The sequence below is a fragment of the Triplophysa rosa genome, linkage group LG21, assembly GCF_024868665.1.
Source record: "Triplophysa rosa linkage group LG21, Trosa_1v2, whole genome shotgun sequence".
In the NCBI taxonomy this organism is placed as follows: Eukaryota; Metazoa; Chordata; class Actinopteri; order Cypriniformes; family Nemacheilidae; genus Triplophysa; species Triplophysa rosa.
This window is the reverse complement of record NC_079910.1, coordinates 6,562,922-6,577,770: the sequence shown is the minus strand read 5'-3', so window position 1 is coordinate 6,577,770 and position 14,849 is coordinate 6,562,922. Positions and strand designations below refer to the sequence as shown.

Sequence of the window (14,849 nt, the reverse complement as noted above, 5' to 3'; positions counted from 1 at the left end):
ACGGTTTAGTTTAGTTTTAACGATACAGACACACTAGGCTATGCAACAATAATAGGCTACATGTTTGTCAATAACTTGGAAGTAGTTAAAACGTCTCGTCTGTCAAAAATGTGCATCGATACTTAAAATGAAAGTAAACGAAAAAGGAAGACAACAACATCTGTTCCTTCTGCCAGCCAAGGTACGTTTAAAATCTCTCCAACAAACGTGAATCTTAACTAACAAACATTGTCAACAATCGCCAAATTTATCATTTGTAATACATTGAATTTTTAGGTGTCGTTCTTATTAAAAACAAAGAAATATTTCGCACACCCACGTGAACACATTAGCAAAACTACGGCGCATAAGACTGCATTTAGGAAAGAACTAGATAATTAGAAGGAAAGTAAAATCCTGGACTCACCGAGAAAAGTTTTACACAGCCTCATCTTTGCGATGATTTCTTCGCCTTTCTTCGCCTTCGACTTCATCACAGAGAAAGTTACTTTAAAGAAAACTTACGGAGGTGGGCGGTCTGATTTGGCTTAGTGTGTGTCCACCAATCAGAGGCAGCGAAGTACTTTTGTTTCCCGCAACGAGCCAATCAGGCTGCGCCTCACACTCGGTGTCCCCAAACAATGACCTCTAAAAAGGAAAACAAAAGCTTGTCTTGTACTAATTCAGTCATATGTCATGAGGGATTTTTTACCTGTGGGGGATTTCTAATTTTATTAGAACTTTTAAAACTTTTTAAATAAAAAGTTAAGTATAATTTTTCCACTTTAAAAGTGTGATTTTACATAACGTAATTAAAAAGAGCATAGCCAGAACTTATTGTTTCCTCACTGTTGTTATAAAACATTTGTGTACATAATTGAATACATAAAACTTTGTTTTGTCTTTTGTGTAAAAGATATGAAGTTTTTTCTCTCTTTTACAGCACATTAATTTAATTCATTTTTCAATGTTCTGTCAGTTGTTTTTCAATTCATTCTCAAAAAATCCCTCAGTCTATATATCAGTTAATCAATCCATCAATAAAACCTCATGCCCTCAGACCAGGCTCACTCTTTCTTTCCCAAACTCAATCTGTGCTGTCTGGTGCACCTCTCCCCCACTCTCCCCCACTCTCTCCACTGTCAGCCCAGTGTGAAGGCATATGTGCTGGGTTACTGCTGGAGCACGTAGGCCTCTTCCAAGAGCTGAAGACTTACCCCCCATGACAGATGGGCCTGCTGATAATGATGCTGAGAATCCCCCCCCCCCCATCACCAACTTACTGTTGCCATGGTAAGGAGGGGGACCATGGGACGTATTGAGGAGGACAAGGGTGCTTATTAAGGAATCTATACTTAGTGGACACAAGGCCTGCAGGAAGTGTGAAAAGCTTTTAGAGGTTTATCTGTGAGTAGTTTTAAAGTGCACCAAGTTTACGCAGCCTGTAAATCAAAGCAATTTTTTTCATAAACTACATACTCTATTCATAGACAGTGCACTTTGAGTAAAGACTGTCTCGTTTTAATGATTAAGAATTTTATGATATCTGGTTCTATCTTGTTGGTTTGAGAGAGATCAATTATTTACATTCTAACACCCAGTACATATGGGACATTCTACCAGAAACGTACATTATCTGTCCTTGAAATGTTACAGTTTATATTTAATCCAAAAAGTATTTCATCCAAAAAATGTCTAAAACTGACTGATGTTTGATTTCTGTGAGTTGCTCTGTAAAGGAATATGTCATTCATTACATTCATTCTCAGATATTTGTTTCTTTATTAAAAACACTTTTGAAAATCACAAATCCTGTCCTTGTCCTTGTCCTCAGCCAAATTGGACCTACAGCTGTCATAGTTTTGTTATGCTAAAAAATGTTATTTAGAAAAAAAACCTCCATCAATAGCACGTTTAAGTTATTATCAGTCATATCAATTTATTACACATAAATTCAATAAAGACTATTTTACAATTGTCCCCATGTTTTTGGTCAGTCCTGTCACGTTTACATAAAACTTTACACAAAATGTGTGCAATACGCCTATGGTTTGACTCAGAGGAAATTACATCATTTGACTGAGATGAAGCTGACACTGATCAAATGTGAGTTCTGTCATTGAATTATATGATTTTAAGCTTGTTTTTGTATGTTTTTGTTGTTGTTGAGGAGGACGAGCTTAAGTGTCAGTCCCTGTCACGGTAAATGTACGTTTCTGGTACAATACAGCAGATGATAAATATGTTGTTATTATACAGTATTTTTTTAAATTGTGGGAGCTTTAGTAATCAGCTTTAAGTAAAGCTGGGAGTAAACTTCTGTTAATGTATGTGCAATATGTCTACATCAGGGACTGAAAGCCTAAACCCACACACTCTCCATCTCCATACACATGCACACTGCCTCATTACAATAACAATGGGTAACCACACTTTGGGGCGGAGCTTAGAGTGTGATTTCCAGGCCACTGAGCCAGGGGCTCCCTAAATGAGCTTTGTGTGTGTGCGCGCGCGTGTGTGTGTGTGGTGAAGGGCTTCTTGGCACAGCTGTCACCCTGGAGGGCGATATCAGGCAAGAGCAGCTAGTCTCCCTTTTAAGGTTCTTGTGAGAAAAAAATGGGGGAGGGAACAGAGTAAAGAAACAACTACAGTTTTTGTGTGGAAAAAAGTAAAATAAAAAAAATATGACTGAGTAGAGAATGTTAGACACTGTATAACATTAATCAGTAAGATATGAACAAATAGAAAAAAATATAGAAAATCTCTAATTGTTGTTCTCAGTGTTCATTTGAGAAACATTTGCCTTAACTTTTTTCCTCATGGTATCACTTAAAGCAGTTAATCTATCCAAACAAAAAATGAATGTGTATGTTTTGGTAACATTGTTTGGAAATCTGGTTTATCAGAATCTGCAAAAGCATAAGTATTCAAAACTAAAATTTAATGTGAATGTTTATATTGCATACAAAAACATTACATTACATAATTTGTATATTAATACCAAATAAAACCCAACAATAATCATATTTAAACATTTCAGTTCATTACTGACTTTTTCTAAAATCAATATATTAAATGAAATATTGTGAAATGAAACAGGCATTTATATGCCAGTGGACTACAACTTCAAAACTCCAACCAGAACTATTGGAAAGTTTTGGAAAACTTTACACATTACAAACATGAAAATGGCCTCGATTTTGTTTCAAGTCCTTCGGCACAGCAGTCATGCAGCTAAGCTCTGGGAAAATCAGTTTAGCAGCTGTCCTAAAGTATACTTTTCTGTCTCAATGAGAGAATAAGACAAAAGTAGCTGAACAGAGGACAAGTTCTTTTCACACCATCCCTCCTGCGCTCTCTCTTTCTCACTCACTACTAAGACCATCTCCCCTCATCCCGAATCTCTGCTCCACCTGTTCCCGTGCCCCACAATTATTCACATTCTGGACACAGAAATCTAGATCGGTCATCTTGACCCATATATGATGGATACACTGAGGTGTTGCTCCATGTAAGTCTTAGCCTACCCATTATGTAATTCTGTGTCATAATCAGGCACTTATATTGAATGATCTGAGTGGTGCTAATAGTGTTTGGAGAGGTAATGGTCAATTAGTGATCCGATACAAATGGCCCCCACCATTTCCCACAAAAATAGCCTTTGTAATTAAGATGCCACCTGTGCCCGGTGTTAAAAACACAGTAGCCATGGTACTCAGAAATATGCTCGGAAATTGCAGGCTAGTCAGCCTTTTTGCAAGGCCTGCAGCCCTCCCTTTTCAGGCCCAAATGGGGCTGACTAGACATCTGTATGCAAATGATCCAGATAGTATAGAACGTACATACGTTGGAGGGGGTGAGACTGCTTTCCCCAGCACTACAAAGGCTAAATTGGTGGATATTGTGAGCATGCACAGCTGACTGGCTGATCTGGAAATTCCTATTCAAATATCCATACTCAGTGACCATCTGCAACTTTTCAGATAATAGCAATTCATAGTAATCACTGGGGGAGGATAATCACAAAAGGTTAAGATGCAATTATATATTTACATTCATCTCTCACATGTAAAACATTGGGGGTATTTGCATTTATGCAGTCATTAAAAATTCCTCCCCTTTATGTTTTCTTGCTTTATTTCAAGGAGGCTGGGATTAGTTGAGATACAGGGAAGCTGTGAAGTTATGACAAGGGCTTTTTACCTGTAAGGGTCTAATCAAATGAATACCATGTGTGTTTTCTAAAGCAGTGATTTTGTGTGTTGCTTTCAAACATGCAATTCAAAACCCTCATTTAACACCACATTATGAATTCTATTATCCAAACTAAAATTTCAAACTATTGCTGTGTAACATTATGAGACGACACTAATGTGCAAGGGCCGCCTATGTGACGAAGACCGATTTTAAACATATGGTTAAACTTTACTTCCCGACAAAGATTTTTGCTTTTTTATAAATGTCAGCATGCAAGAACTCTGGATGTTATACATTTATTTGATGTATTTACTGCAGTTTTTTGTTGGGCAAATTATAGCTAATTGTCATTGTATTAACTTACATTTTTGCTGTTTAGTGAAATATTTTGTGTTTCATTTTTTTACTATTTAAATTTTACTGAATAGTTTAAAATATGATGTTAAATAGTCAGTTTCACTGCATGTGACATCTTTCGTCATATAAAGCCGCTGAGAAAATTAAGAGACCATTCAAGTCTAGCCTTTGATCCGCAATTCTGCATGTAATGTGACAATTCCAGTTAAGTGTCTGTTGAAGTTCAACAACAACAAAAAACCTTAATGACATAGTCAGCCAAGAGCAGTGTGAAAGACTGAGAGAAGTTGTGAAAAAGGCTTATTCCATCTTATTCACTATTCAACTAATTCTAATACACATGTAAAACATTATTAATGTGTTGTTTAAACATGAACATGAACTTGTTTTCTTTGCAGTATTCAATATATGCTAACATTGCATCTTTATTTCTTTTTTGACCAGTTTGTCCTGTTTCAATTTTCTGCAAATAAAAACAATATTTTAATTTGGAATGTGTGAGAAATGTTGTCACTAGTTCACATATTGAAAATAAATTGATCATTTTACTTAAACATGTATGAATAGTAAACTCAGACAAAATGAAAACACTCATATCCACTCTTGTGCCTTTTGTAAATGTTTTAGTTTGTTGCATTGCTCTGCAGTTGAAGCATTTGCATTAATTGCTCAAAGTTTCACATTTCTTGAAGTTTAATTTATTAAATTATGTAAGTGAAGAGTTCATTTGCAAAAACAGATAGCATCAAGAAACATGTTTTTTACTGTGCCGTCCAAGTAATATCAATCAAACTGCCGTTGTTTTGATTAAATAATAATAACTAAAAAAATACATCTAACGAACACAATAAAACATGATAACATAATAATGAACATGACTTTTGAAAATGAAATGTTCTTTTATTTTCAGTTATCTGTTTTTGCAAATAAACTATTAATGTAATATTTATATATATGATCAGAGCTGTTTTAGAATGAGTGCAAATAATGCTGCACTTCTTTAATTTATACAAATAATACAAAGTGTTCATATTAACTCCTGATCAGTCCAATCAACAAATGAGGCAAGTAAGAGCTTCCAGGTCACGTTACAGAAGTATGCAGAGAATCAAAGTCACCATGGGACAGTCACACCAGTCAATGCTTGACCTTTGACCCACAGAGGTGTTTGATACACAAGGGTCGTGACCTTAGCTGATCTCTTTATTTCAAAGAGCAGGTGCTGCAGGAGAGATGACCCTAGAGAATGCCAGGGCAGGGTCATTGGGGTCAATACTTATTTACTAGTTGTGATATGGCACACGTGCCACTTTCCCAAGAGAGTCGAATATCAAATCAGCGCTGTTGACAGTTCGGCTAATGTATGATTGTGTGCATATGCTTTTGTGTGACAGCTAAACACATAGCGCTGCACTTTTCCTGTAGCTCAGACGGGAGAGCATTGCAATAGAAGTGCACAGGTCATAGGTTCAAATCCCAAGCAACACATTCACTGAGTAAACGCATACATTGATGCACTTTAAGTCACTTTGGATAAAAGCTAAATTAATAAATGTAATGTATAACCAAAGGTTTGAGCATGTTCAAACAGAACTGCATGTATTTCTTGGATAAAGTGCTTTGTTCTTTTCATAAAAGACCTGGAAACATCCCTGCTCAAAACACACGTAGACGCGTTTAAACACTCTGTATTGAAGCGATAAGAGGGTCCGATGACCAAAATCTGGCTCTGTTCACTCTGGGCATCGAATGAAAGGTGCAGATTTGCAGAGGGGACCACCCGAAGTAAACTCATTAAGAGTCCAATAAAAACCTTCTGTCGGGACGGCAGGACTCCCACAGATACTCCAGTGACAATACAATCAACAACAAGAGCAGAGAAAGGAAAAATCCACAGACAAAAGAGCCTTCTAATTAGCAGAGCACTTCTAAGTGACATATGCTCCTGGAATCGGGGGTGAGAAGTGATGGAAGTGAAGGAGAAGAGAGTGAAGAGGAACTGCCCCGGGCGTTTGGACAGCAGGACCGGTGAATGACTCCTGTGCCATAAAGACCTCCCAAAAGCCTATCAACTGTACGGCTGAGCTGAGATAAGCATGGCGTCAGTCGGTAGTCATTCTTTTCTCTTGTTTTAACAATGGATGCTGGAACAACAGTTATAAGTAACTCCAGAACGAGGTGAAGTGCTAATGTGGTCTTTGTTTGAGATTGACATTCCATGCGGATATAATATTGAATTCGGAATCATGCTGGAGAAAAATATTCCCTCTCTGTGTCTGTCTGTTTGTGGTTTTCTTTTTCCACTCTGTACTCTATTCTTTTAAAGGTTTAATTACATCAGGGAATGTCTTTTGCACCCCCTGGGGAATCTTTGATGTGTTGATGACATTTCATCCCAACATCCATTGACGAGTCGAGTGTTTTAGACACATGTCTAGACATGTAATTCTATAGTGACAGGTATGTGATGCTACTGAATGTGTGTGCAAAAATTACATGCATGTACATGTTTTCAATGTACAACATTGAACATTACAACGTTTTCAATGTACAACAACATACCTGACCAAATTGCTGCCAAGCCACATTTACACAACAAATTGCCACACTTAATTTTGGTTAATTTTTTAAACGATTACATTATTTTTTTAATCTCAAGTAAATGTACCTTGACTTAAGAAATTCTAGACTTTTGCACTGGTCTTTTGTAGTGCAATGCATGGGTAGTTGACAAAAAATCTTCAATGTGTTCTATGGTGTGATAGCAAAATTTTTGAAAACAAATTGTTTATAATATATTATTTCATATAATTATTATTATTTATATTAATAATATAAAATAGCATAAGAAAGGCTCATTTTCATTGTTGTTTTTTATTTTTGCATTGTTACACTATAGGACACTTATATATTCATATACACTCATATATTTCATATACACTGTAGCTGAGTTAAATGTAACCAGTTTTACTGAAATTCAACCAATTTCAACTTCTTTTTATAAGTCAGTATAATATGTTTTAAGTTCAATTTTTTAATTCTTATATTTTAAGTGACTTACAAAACCAGTTTGATTGAACTTTTTGAACTTTTAAAATAAGGAAGCTTTTGAAAGTTTGAAATTGTATATTTTATTGTGAATATATGTTTCTAACTATGTTGCTATTAAGACTATTTCTGTCTTGTGTTGCATACACAACTAAATTCTGGGTGGATGGTTCATGTAAAATGCTATTGATTTAAACTCTCACTGTACTATGATGGATGTTCAAGGTTCATGGGGTCATGTGTATCCCTTACAGTTCAACTGTTACTCTTTCCAATGTCTGAGGTTAATGACTGTTCATTCCAATCAGCTTTCAGATTTCCCATTTCAAGTCATTCCCTCTTTTCACGGTTCTAGTTTATATACAGTATGCACTTTGCAGTTTTTTCCCGATAATAAAATGTATACTGAAATCTAATTTGGTACAGGAAAACGTCATTTTAGTCATGCATGCAGCACTCCCAAAACTCCTATAGCACATATCACCTGGTTCAAATCATAATATATGTGTGGTACTGACTTTTGAGAATGTTTTGTTGAACGTATGTAATGATCGAAACTCATAGATAAAATCTTATCAAAACAGATTGAAGTTGAATATGTCTCTTTAGCGCCACCTTTTGATGGTACATTTATCAAAAAATATATTGTGAAAAGTCTTTAAAAGAGCTTGTATTACATGTTTTGACATACACTTAGTATTTCTATAAAATTTCCCATCTCAGCCTGAGCACCCTCAAAGTCTTCAGCACTTCATGACCTTTCATCTTCTAAACCCTTCATACAGGCAATAACAACGCTTTCATTATTAGCTTGAGCAGTGAGTCTCCTCTGACACTTTTATGTTCTGTCACTGATTTCTTTCATCTTACACATGGTCTGAAATTGTAGTGTGTCAGATCTAAATTTTGCAATATTTGTCCAATGTTTTGTGTTATTTTTCTCATTCTGTTTAGAGGTGTGCCGGCTTTTTTGTTCTCTTGCTGGCAGCCCTTACAAATGCCAACCTTTCTCTCTGAAACATAACAACAGAGAGCCAGTGAAAAACAAACAACAAATGTGTTTCTTCTAGACTGATTGTCTATATTTAGCTCAGACAAGGCTATAATTGAACAAGCAATAACACCTGGGATTACTGAGAAAAGATTGACAGGGACACTTTCAACATCTCTGTTAGATCTTGCTTGGTGTTATTGGTCATCAATAGAAATGTCTTGTGCTGAGCTTGTTCCCCAGGCAACAGACTGACTGACAATATTTTTCATCATTTGTTTAGAGGCACAGAACTTAGAAGTTGATCCCATTCATCGTGCACAAAAAGCTGCTGAGCAATGCCTTTCATGTTAAGAAATTAATGCTTAGAATTGTGTCTTTCTCAATCTGAGTTTCAGTGCATGTGAGATTTAAAAAACAACTTCTGTGTATTTTCTGTTGTATCGCCATGTGCCTAAAGGCAAAAATAGTTTATGTCCATTCAAAGAGTGAGCTTTTTGCACCCTAAAACTCCAAAAACGAAATCTTGACATTTACTACATTTTTATTGAAAACTCACTTCTACCATCATTATAACCCTGCACAGAGACATAAGTGAATATCTATAAAGGCAAACATATCCACATACTGCAATAATGCCCAACATTCTCAATAAATCACTGAACCCAACAGCCTACTGGGAAACCTTTGCATCTAAAAAAATGGGTTTATAAAGATGGCCTGAGAGAGAAGAGAGAAAGTTAATTTATAATCCATCTGCCTCTTGCTATTACTAAAAATTAGCTCAGCACCATCATTTATCCATTAGCAAATGGTTGTGAGGTAACACACACAGTTTTTAAGGCTGAAAATAATTTGAAAGCTCACGGGCAGAATTTCTTAGAAAATAACCTTCATTTAATAAATCATCCCTGAAATATGAAAATCATTGTCTTGGTCTACAACAAGGAACTGCACTAAAGAAGACACCCACAGCATAGTATTTAGTCTTTCTGATCATGTAAAAGTATGGAAGTGGTCATATGTATGGTCCATATGTATGCAAGATTATTGGGTAGGAGCTTTTAGAATGAAGCATTGCTGGAACATTCTCCCAAGCTTTCCTCAAAGAGGTGACCTTTCAAGAAACCATCTGAAATTTAATACAGCCTTGGTCAACGTGTTGGGTAAGTTACTCTGAAAAAGTAATTAGTTACTAATTACATATTCAATAGTGTAATTAGATTACTGTACAAATTACTTTCTCCAAAAAGATTTTAACTACTTATTACTTTCTGTATACTATATCAACCTTGATTAGTTATGTGATTCAAGGTTAGACACGAAACGACTCTTAATTCATTCAAATAAATGATATAACACTACATAAAGTATTCTTATTAACTGACTAAAGTATTACAAATGTGGGAAAGATACATTAATGCATGCATTTTAAAGTTAGACTTTGAATTTGAATGTCAATTCCACTACTGTATATATTACACAGTATTTAGTTCAATTACATCCGAAGTAACTGTGATTAAATTACAGAAAAAATAAGAGTAATCCCTTACTTTACTTTTTTAAGGGAAAAGTAATTAAATTACAGTAACTAATTACTTAGTAACTAGTTACACCCAACACTGGTCTACGCACATGACGTGTGATTTTGTATATGTATGTGTGAATGGTTGAATGAATGCCTAGATTCTGTCCATGGACATGCATTCCTTTTGAGTCACCAAATTAGACACCCTGAAATCGCTCATCTGAAAATGAGTGAATCACACATCATCACCATGGTTATAAAGCTTGAAAATTAGTATGTAGAGAAATGTCTCTTCTGGGTTTGAATATTAGAAATAAAAAAAAGAAAATTAAAAACATCTGCACAGTCAAAAACTCCTATTTAAATCTAATACATTCTTTTCGTGCATGCAGAGCAAAAGCTATAATTATTGCCTTTACAAAATATTTAAAATGGCACCAAAGCAAGGCATGATTTTTCCAAGGGGCCTTTTTGTCCAAAGTGCCACTTTCATTTCCAGATTGATTCCTGTCTTTTATTAAATGTCTGTGCTCAAAAGCATCACTTTTAGATACTGATAGTGGGAGTCCCACATAGACTCCATTGTAAAGAAGGCCCAGCAGAGGTTATACTTCCTCTGTCAATTGAGGAAGTTCAACCTACCACAGGAGCTACTGACCCAGTTCTACTCAGTGGTCATCGAATCTGTTCTGTGCACTTCAATTACTGTTTGGTATGGCTCGGCCACCAAATCAGACCTACGAAGACCACAACGGACAGTTCGTAGTGCTGAGAAAATTATTGGTGCTCCTCTGCCCACACTTCAGGACCTGTACGATTCCAGAGTGAAAAACAGGGCAAGAAAAATCATCATTGACTCCACACACCCAGCACACAAACTCTTTGATCTGCTGCCCTCTGGCCGGCGCTTTAGAGCACCAAACACCAGGACTTCCAGACACAGAAGCAGCTTCTTCCCCCAGGCAATCTCCCTCCTAAACAGATAACTGCTCCTTAAGAGCAATATTCCACTTCCACTACTCCTATAGTGTGCACTATAGTGCCTTATTATATCTACATCTTATGTATACATGTATATAACACTACCTCTACTTACTAAATTATCCATTTGCACAAGTGTACATACAATCTGTTAATATGTTTATTCTACTATATACTACCCTGTACAATGTCTCTTATATGTTATTATCCCCCATTTTCTGTAAAATAGTCTTTATTTTATATATGCACAATTTAGAATCTTTTAGACTGTAAATCGTATTATATTGTATTGTCATTGTGTTGAATGTCTGTACTAGAAGCTTCCAACACCAAAGAAAATTCCTTGTGTGTGCAAGCACACTTGGCAATAAAGCTCTTCTGATTCTGATTCTGATTCTGATAGTTCTCCCTATACAGTTATACTATTATACACCTTCACTTTCAATTAAAAAACGTTTTTTTCATCTGCTTGAAGAAAATCTGAGAATTTCTATATAACCAATTAAATGGATATTTTTAGTAGACATAAACTGACAATTATTCTGGTAAAGCTTTTATGTTTGGCCAAACTATCGTGGATGCTAAAAAAGTCACCTAATTTATTATTAACCTATAGTAACATGACTTTTATGCTATTTTTAAGATCCTGAGCATCTCAGCACAAACACCTACACCTAAACAGCATAATATAGCATGACACAAGTCACGCTGTTTGTAGTTTATCAGGACATGAAGAACTCAGAAACAATTTACAAGGGAAGCTGAGTGAGAGAATATAACACAGAGATTAAAGTTCTTCTAATTGACACCACAGAGAATATCGCAGCTATACAGAGCACAATCAATCTACTTAGTCTATACCTCAAAGAGAATGACAAGATGTTCCTGACGTTTCATTTGTACTTTTATTTCGCTTTCTGCTTTGATTCGCACTTTATATCATTGAGCGTGTTTAACGAGAAGGGCAAATGCTGCCAAGTCCATAAAAAATCTTTCAAAGGTACCATTCGAAGGTGGATCAGAAATGTTCTGGTCGTGTTTACACTGTCATGAAAGAACATGGGAGTCTATTGCAGAATGCTTTTAGTGCACTCAACATCCTTTTCAAACACAGACATTTTAAAACTTATAGTTTCTCTAAAAGCTTTTTACATGCTTTTGAAATCATTGTATACAAGATACTGAATTTAATAAATCCGGTAATTGCACGGCATGCTTTCTAATCTAAGATTCGAAGTTAAAACTAAAATTGCAAACAAGTATGCAATTGTATCTGTCAAACCAGCAGGTACTCATACATTTCTCACAATGATTAGAGCTCCTGCACAATAGCATGCTAATGTGATTGGATGTTTGAGAACCGTATGCATGACTTAATTATGGTTGTATATTTCTCTACATAAAACGGTTGTATTTGGGGGGAATTGACTTTGTCAATTGCAATGGAAACAACAATGTTAAAAATAGAATTTAATTGAGGACTAAAAACATTGACATTTCAGCCCCTCACAAAAAATGACTGCAGGCATCCGGATTAACAAATACCCATTCATAACCCTCAGAATTTTTGTATGAACAAAAATGAAGCAAAATGAATCTGGCCTAAATTGCAAACTGTGTAAAGGTTCCTTTTTTAAACACTTATTTGCATATGAACACATGAAATATTTGCATATTTATCTGCAGTTTGGAAACCCATTCCTTATCTCTGACCTGTGTCACCTGGCAAATGTCCCAACTGTGAAAATACTGAAGTGCTTCTGTGTTTGTCACACTCACTGTTCCGTTATCTCAAAGGTGTGTTAACAGCCCTCCCCATCTCAGCCATGATATTGATTGGTGAAAACTTAAAGTGAATAGCTTGTATGCAAACCCAACTGATTCCAATGATATCAATTAACATTAACATACAAATCATATTATAACCAGAAGTGAAATTTTACTTTCTTGATTTTTTTACTTCTTTACGTCTTCAGTGTAAGTGTTTTGTAGTTTCCTGCGGGAAAGTATGAACTGATACAGTATGTGATGGAACTAATAAAACGATCGACATCGACATGTGAAGGTCTTACATTATGCATTAGTGGCGCAGTGCCACTTCAAGTGTTCATGTAGCAGAGCAGACCAGCAGCAGATCGCGCGTATCTGCATCTGTCAGGTAAGAATAATTATTATAAACATCTGGGATTTTTGGATATACTTTAATTTGTTACTCCTTTCATGAATATAGGAACGTTCTGTTTAAGAAACATTGCCCTTGTGCGCAACCTAGACATTTATTTTAAAATGATTGGGTCTCATTAAAACCATAACCTATATATCCGCTTAAAACATAAATTATAATAAAAATATTAAAAGTAGATATGTAAGGGAAAGCCGTTTCATTTATTTAACATTCCAACGAAAAAATAGCCTGTGGAATATTTTATAACAATATTACAATATATTCCAAATATATTGGAATATTTAGAAATATGCTGTGAACATATGTGCAGCATATATTGTTTTTGAAGTTTATTTCTTCTGTATACATTATTTCTTCTTGTACATTTTTGTATTTTTTTCTTCTACTTTGAAGGTTTTGCTGCAATGGAACACGAGGATACGATGGACAACAAAACAACGATTACAACGCAAATGGAATCTCCATGCAACCTGACCGCAGACTCTTCCCATCGGGAAACGAATCTCCAACAAGGTTCATTTACCGTAATTTCTACATTTGGCATTTGGCAAAATGAAAACCGTCACCAATTTATTCATTTTAAATCTGGCCATCGCCGACGACCTTTTAACGTTGGTTCTGCCCATCAACATTGCCGAGCACTTGTTAAACTACTGGCCGTTTGGTGACATTTTATGCAAAGTGATCCTCTCCATAGATCACTACAACATCTTCTCCAGCATCTTCTTCTTGGCTGTCATGAGCGTGGACCGCTTTCTAGTGGTGGTTTCCACGTTGCGCTCCAAGCGCGTGTCCCACCGGACCTACAGGTTAGCCAAGACGGTCAGCATCAGCATCTGGGTTCTGGTTATAATCATAGTGATGCCCTTTACAGTTTTCGCCGAGGTGTGTGTCAGTACAGACGATGCTGAGCGCAGGAAGAGTTGCGTCTTGAGTTTTCCAGTCCCTGAGAGTTTCTGGTTTAAAGCCAGTCGTATTTACACGCTTGTGCTCGGGTTTGTCGTTCCAGTGTCAATTATCTGCATCCTCTACAGTGTGATACTCTACAAACTACGACGCACGCGACTGAATTCAAACGGGAGAGCTCTGGACAAAGCCAGGAAGAGAGTTGTGATGGTCTTCATCGTACTTGCAGTTTGCCTGTTCTGTTGGACCCCCTTCCGCCTGAGTACAGTGGTCGCTCTTACCTCCGATTTACCCATTTTTAATAATTTAATAATGCACTTATAATAAGAAGAGAACTTAAAATAAAAGAGAAGAACATGACGTTTATGTTACGTAATACCTTATATCACCAGCAGAGGGCAGAACGACATCAAATAGCAGTTGTTTGTAAATGACTTCTATGAACAGGTATAACATTTGTTTATGTATTTACAATTATTTCAAAAGGCATGTTATAAACATTATAACATGTACAGTCAGATTAGAATGGCTTTATGGCAAGACAATAATCCTGTTTTGAAATGATCTTACTGAACACATGCAGAATAAGGGGTTATTGAGCATGTTACAATTACCCTCAGTTGTCCCCTTCTTAATTTGTAATGTCTTATGTTTTATTCCATGCTGAACACTAGAGA

At 36.0% G+C, this 14,849-nt stretch overlaps 1 protein-coding gene across 1 annotated transcript; it reads left to right on the top strand.

Moving 5' to 3' along the window:
- The first annotated feature begins 13,818 nt into the window (after positions 1–13,818).
- LOC130545322 (neuropeptides B/W receptor type 2) lies at positions 13,819–14,496 on the top strand. Its single transcript, XM_057319759.1, has one exon. The coding sequence runs from the start codon at positions 13,819–13,821 to the stop codon at positions 14,494–14,496; it is 678 nt and encodes a 225-aa protein (XP_057175742.1).
- The last annotated feature ends 353 nt before the right edge of the window (positions 14,497–14,849 follow it).

What these genes read in the sequence shown, in the direction of transcription:
- LOC130545322 (XM_057319759.1), top strand. Translation starts at nt 13,819, where the DNA reads ATGAAAACCGTCACCAATTTATTCATTTTAAATCTGGCCATCGCCGAC.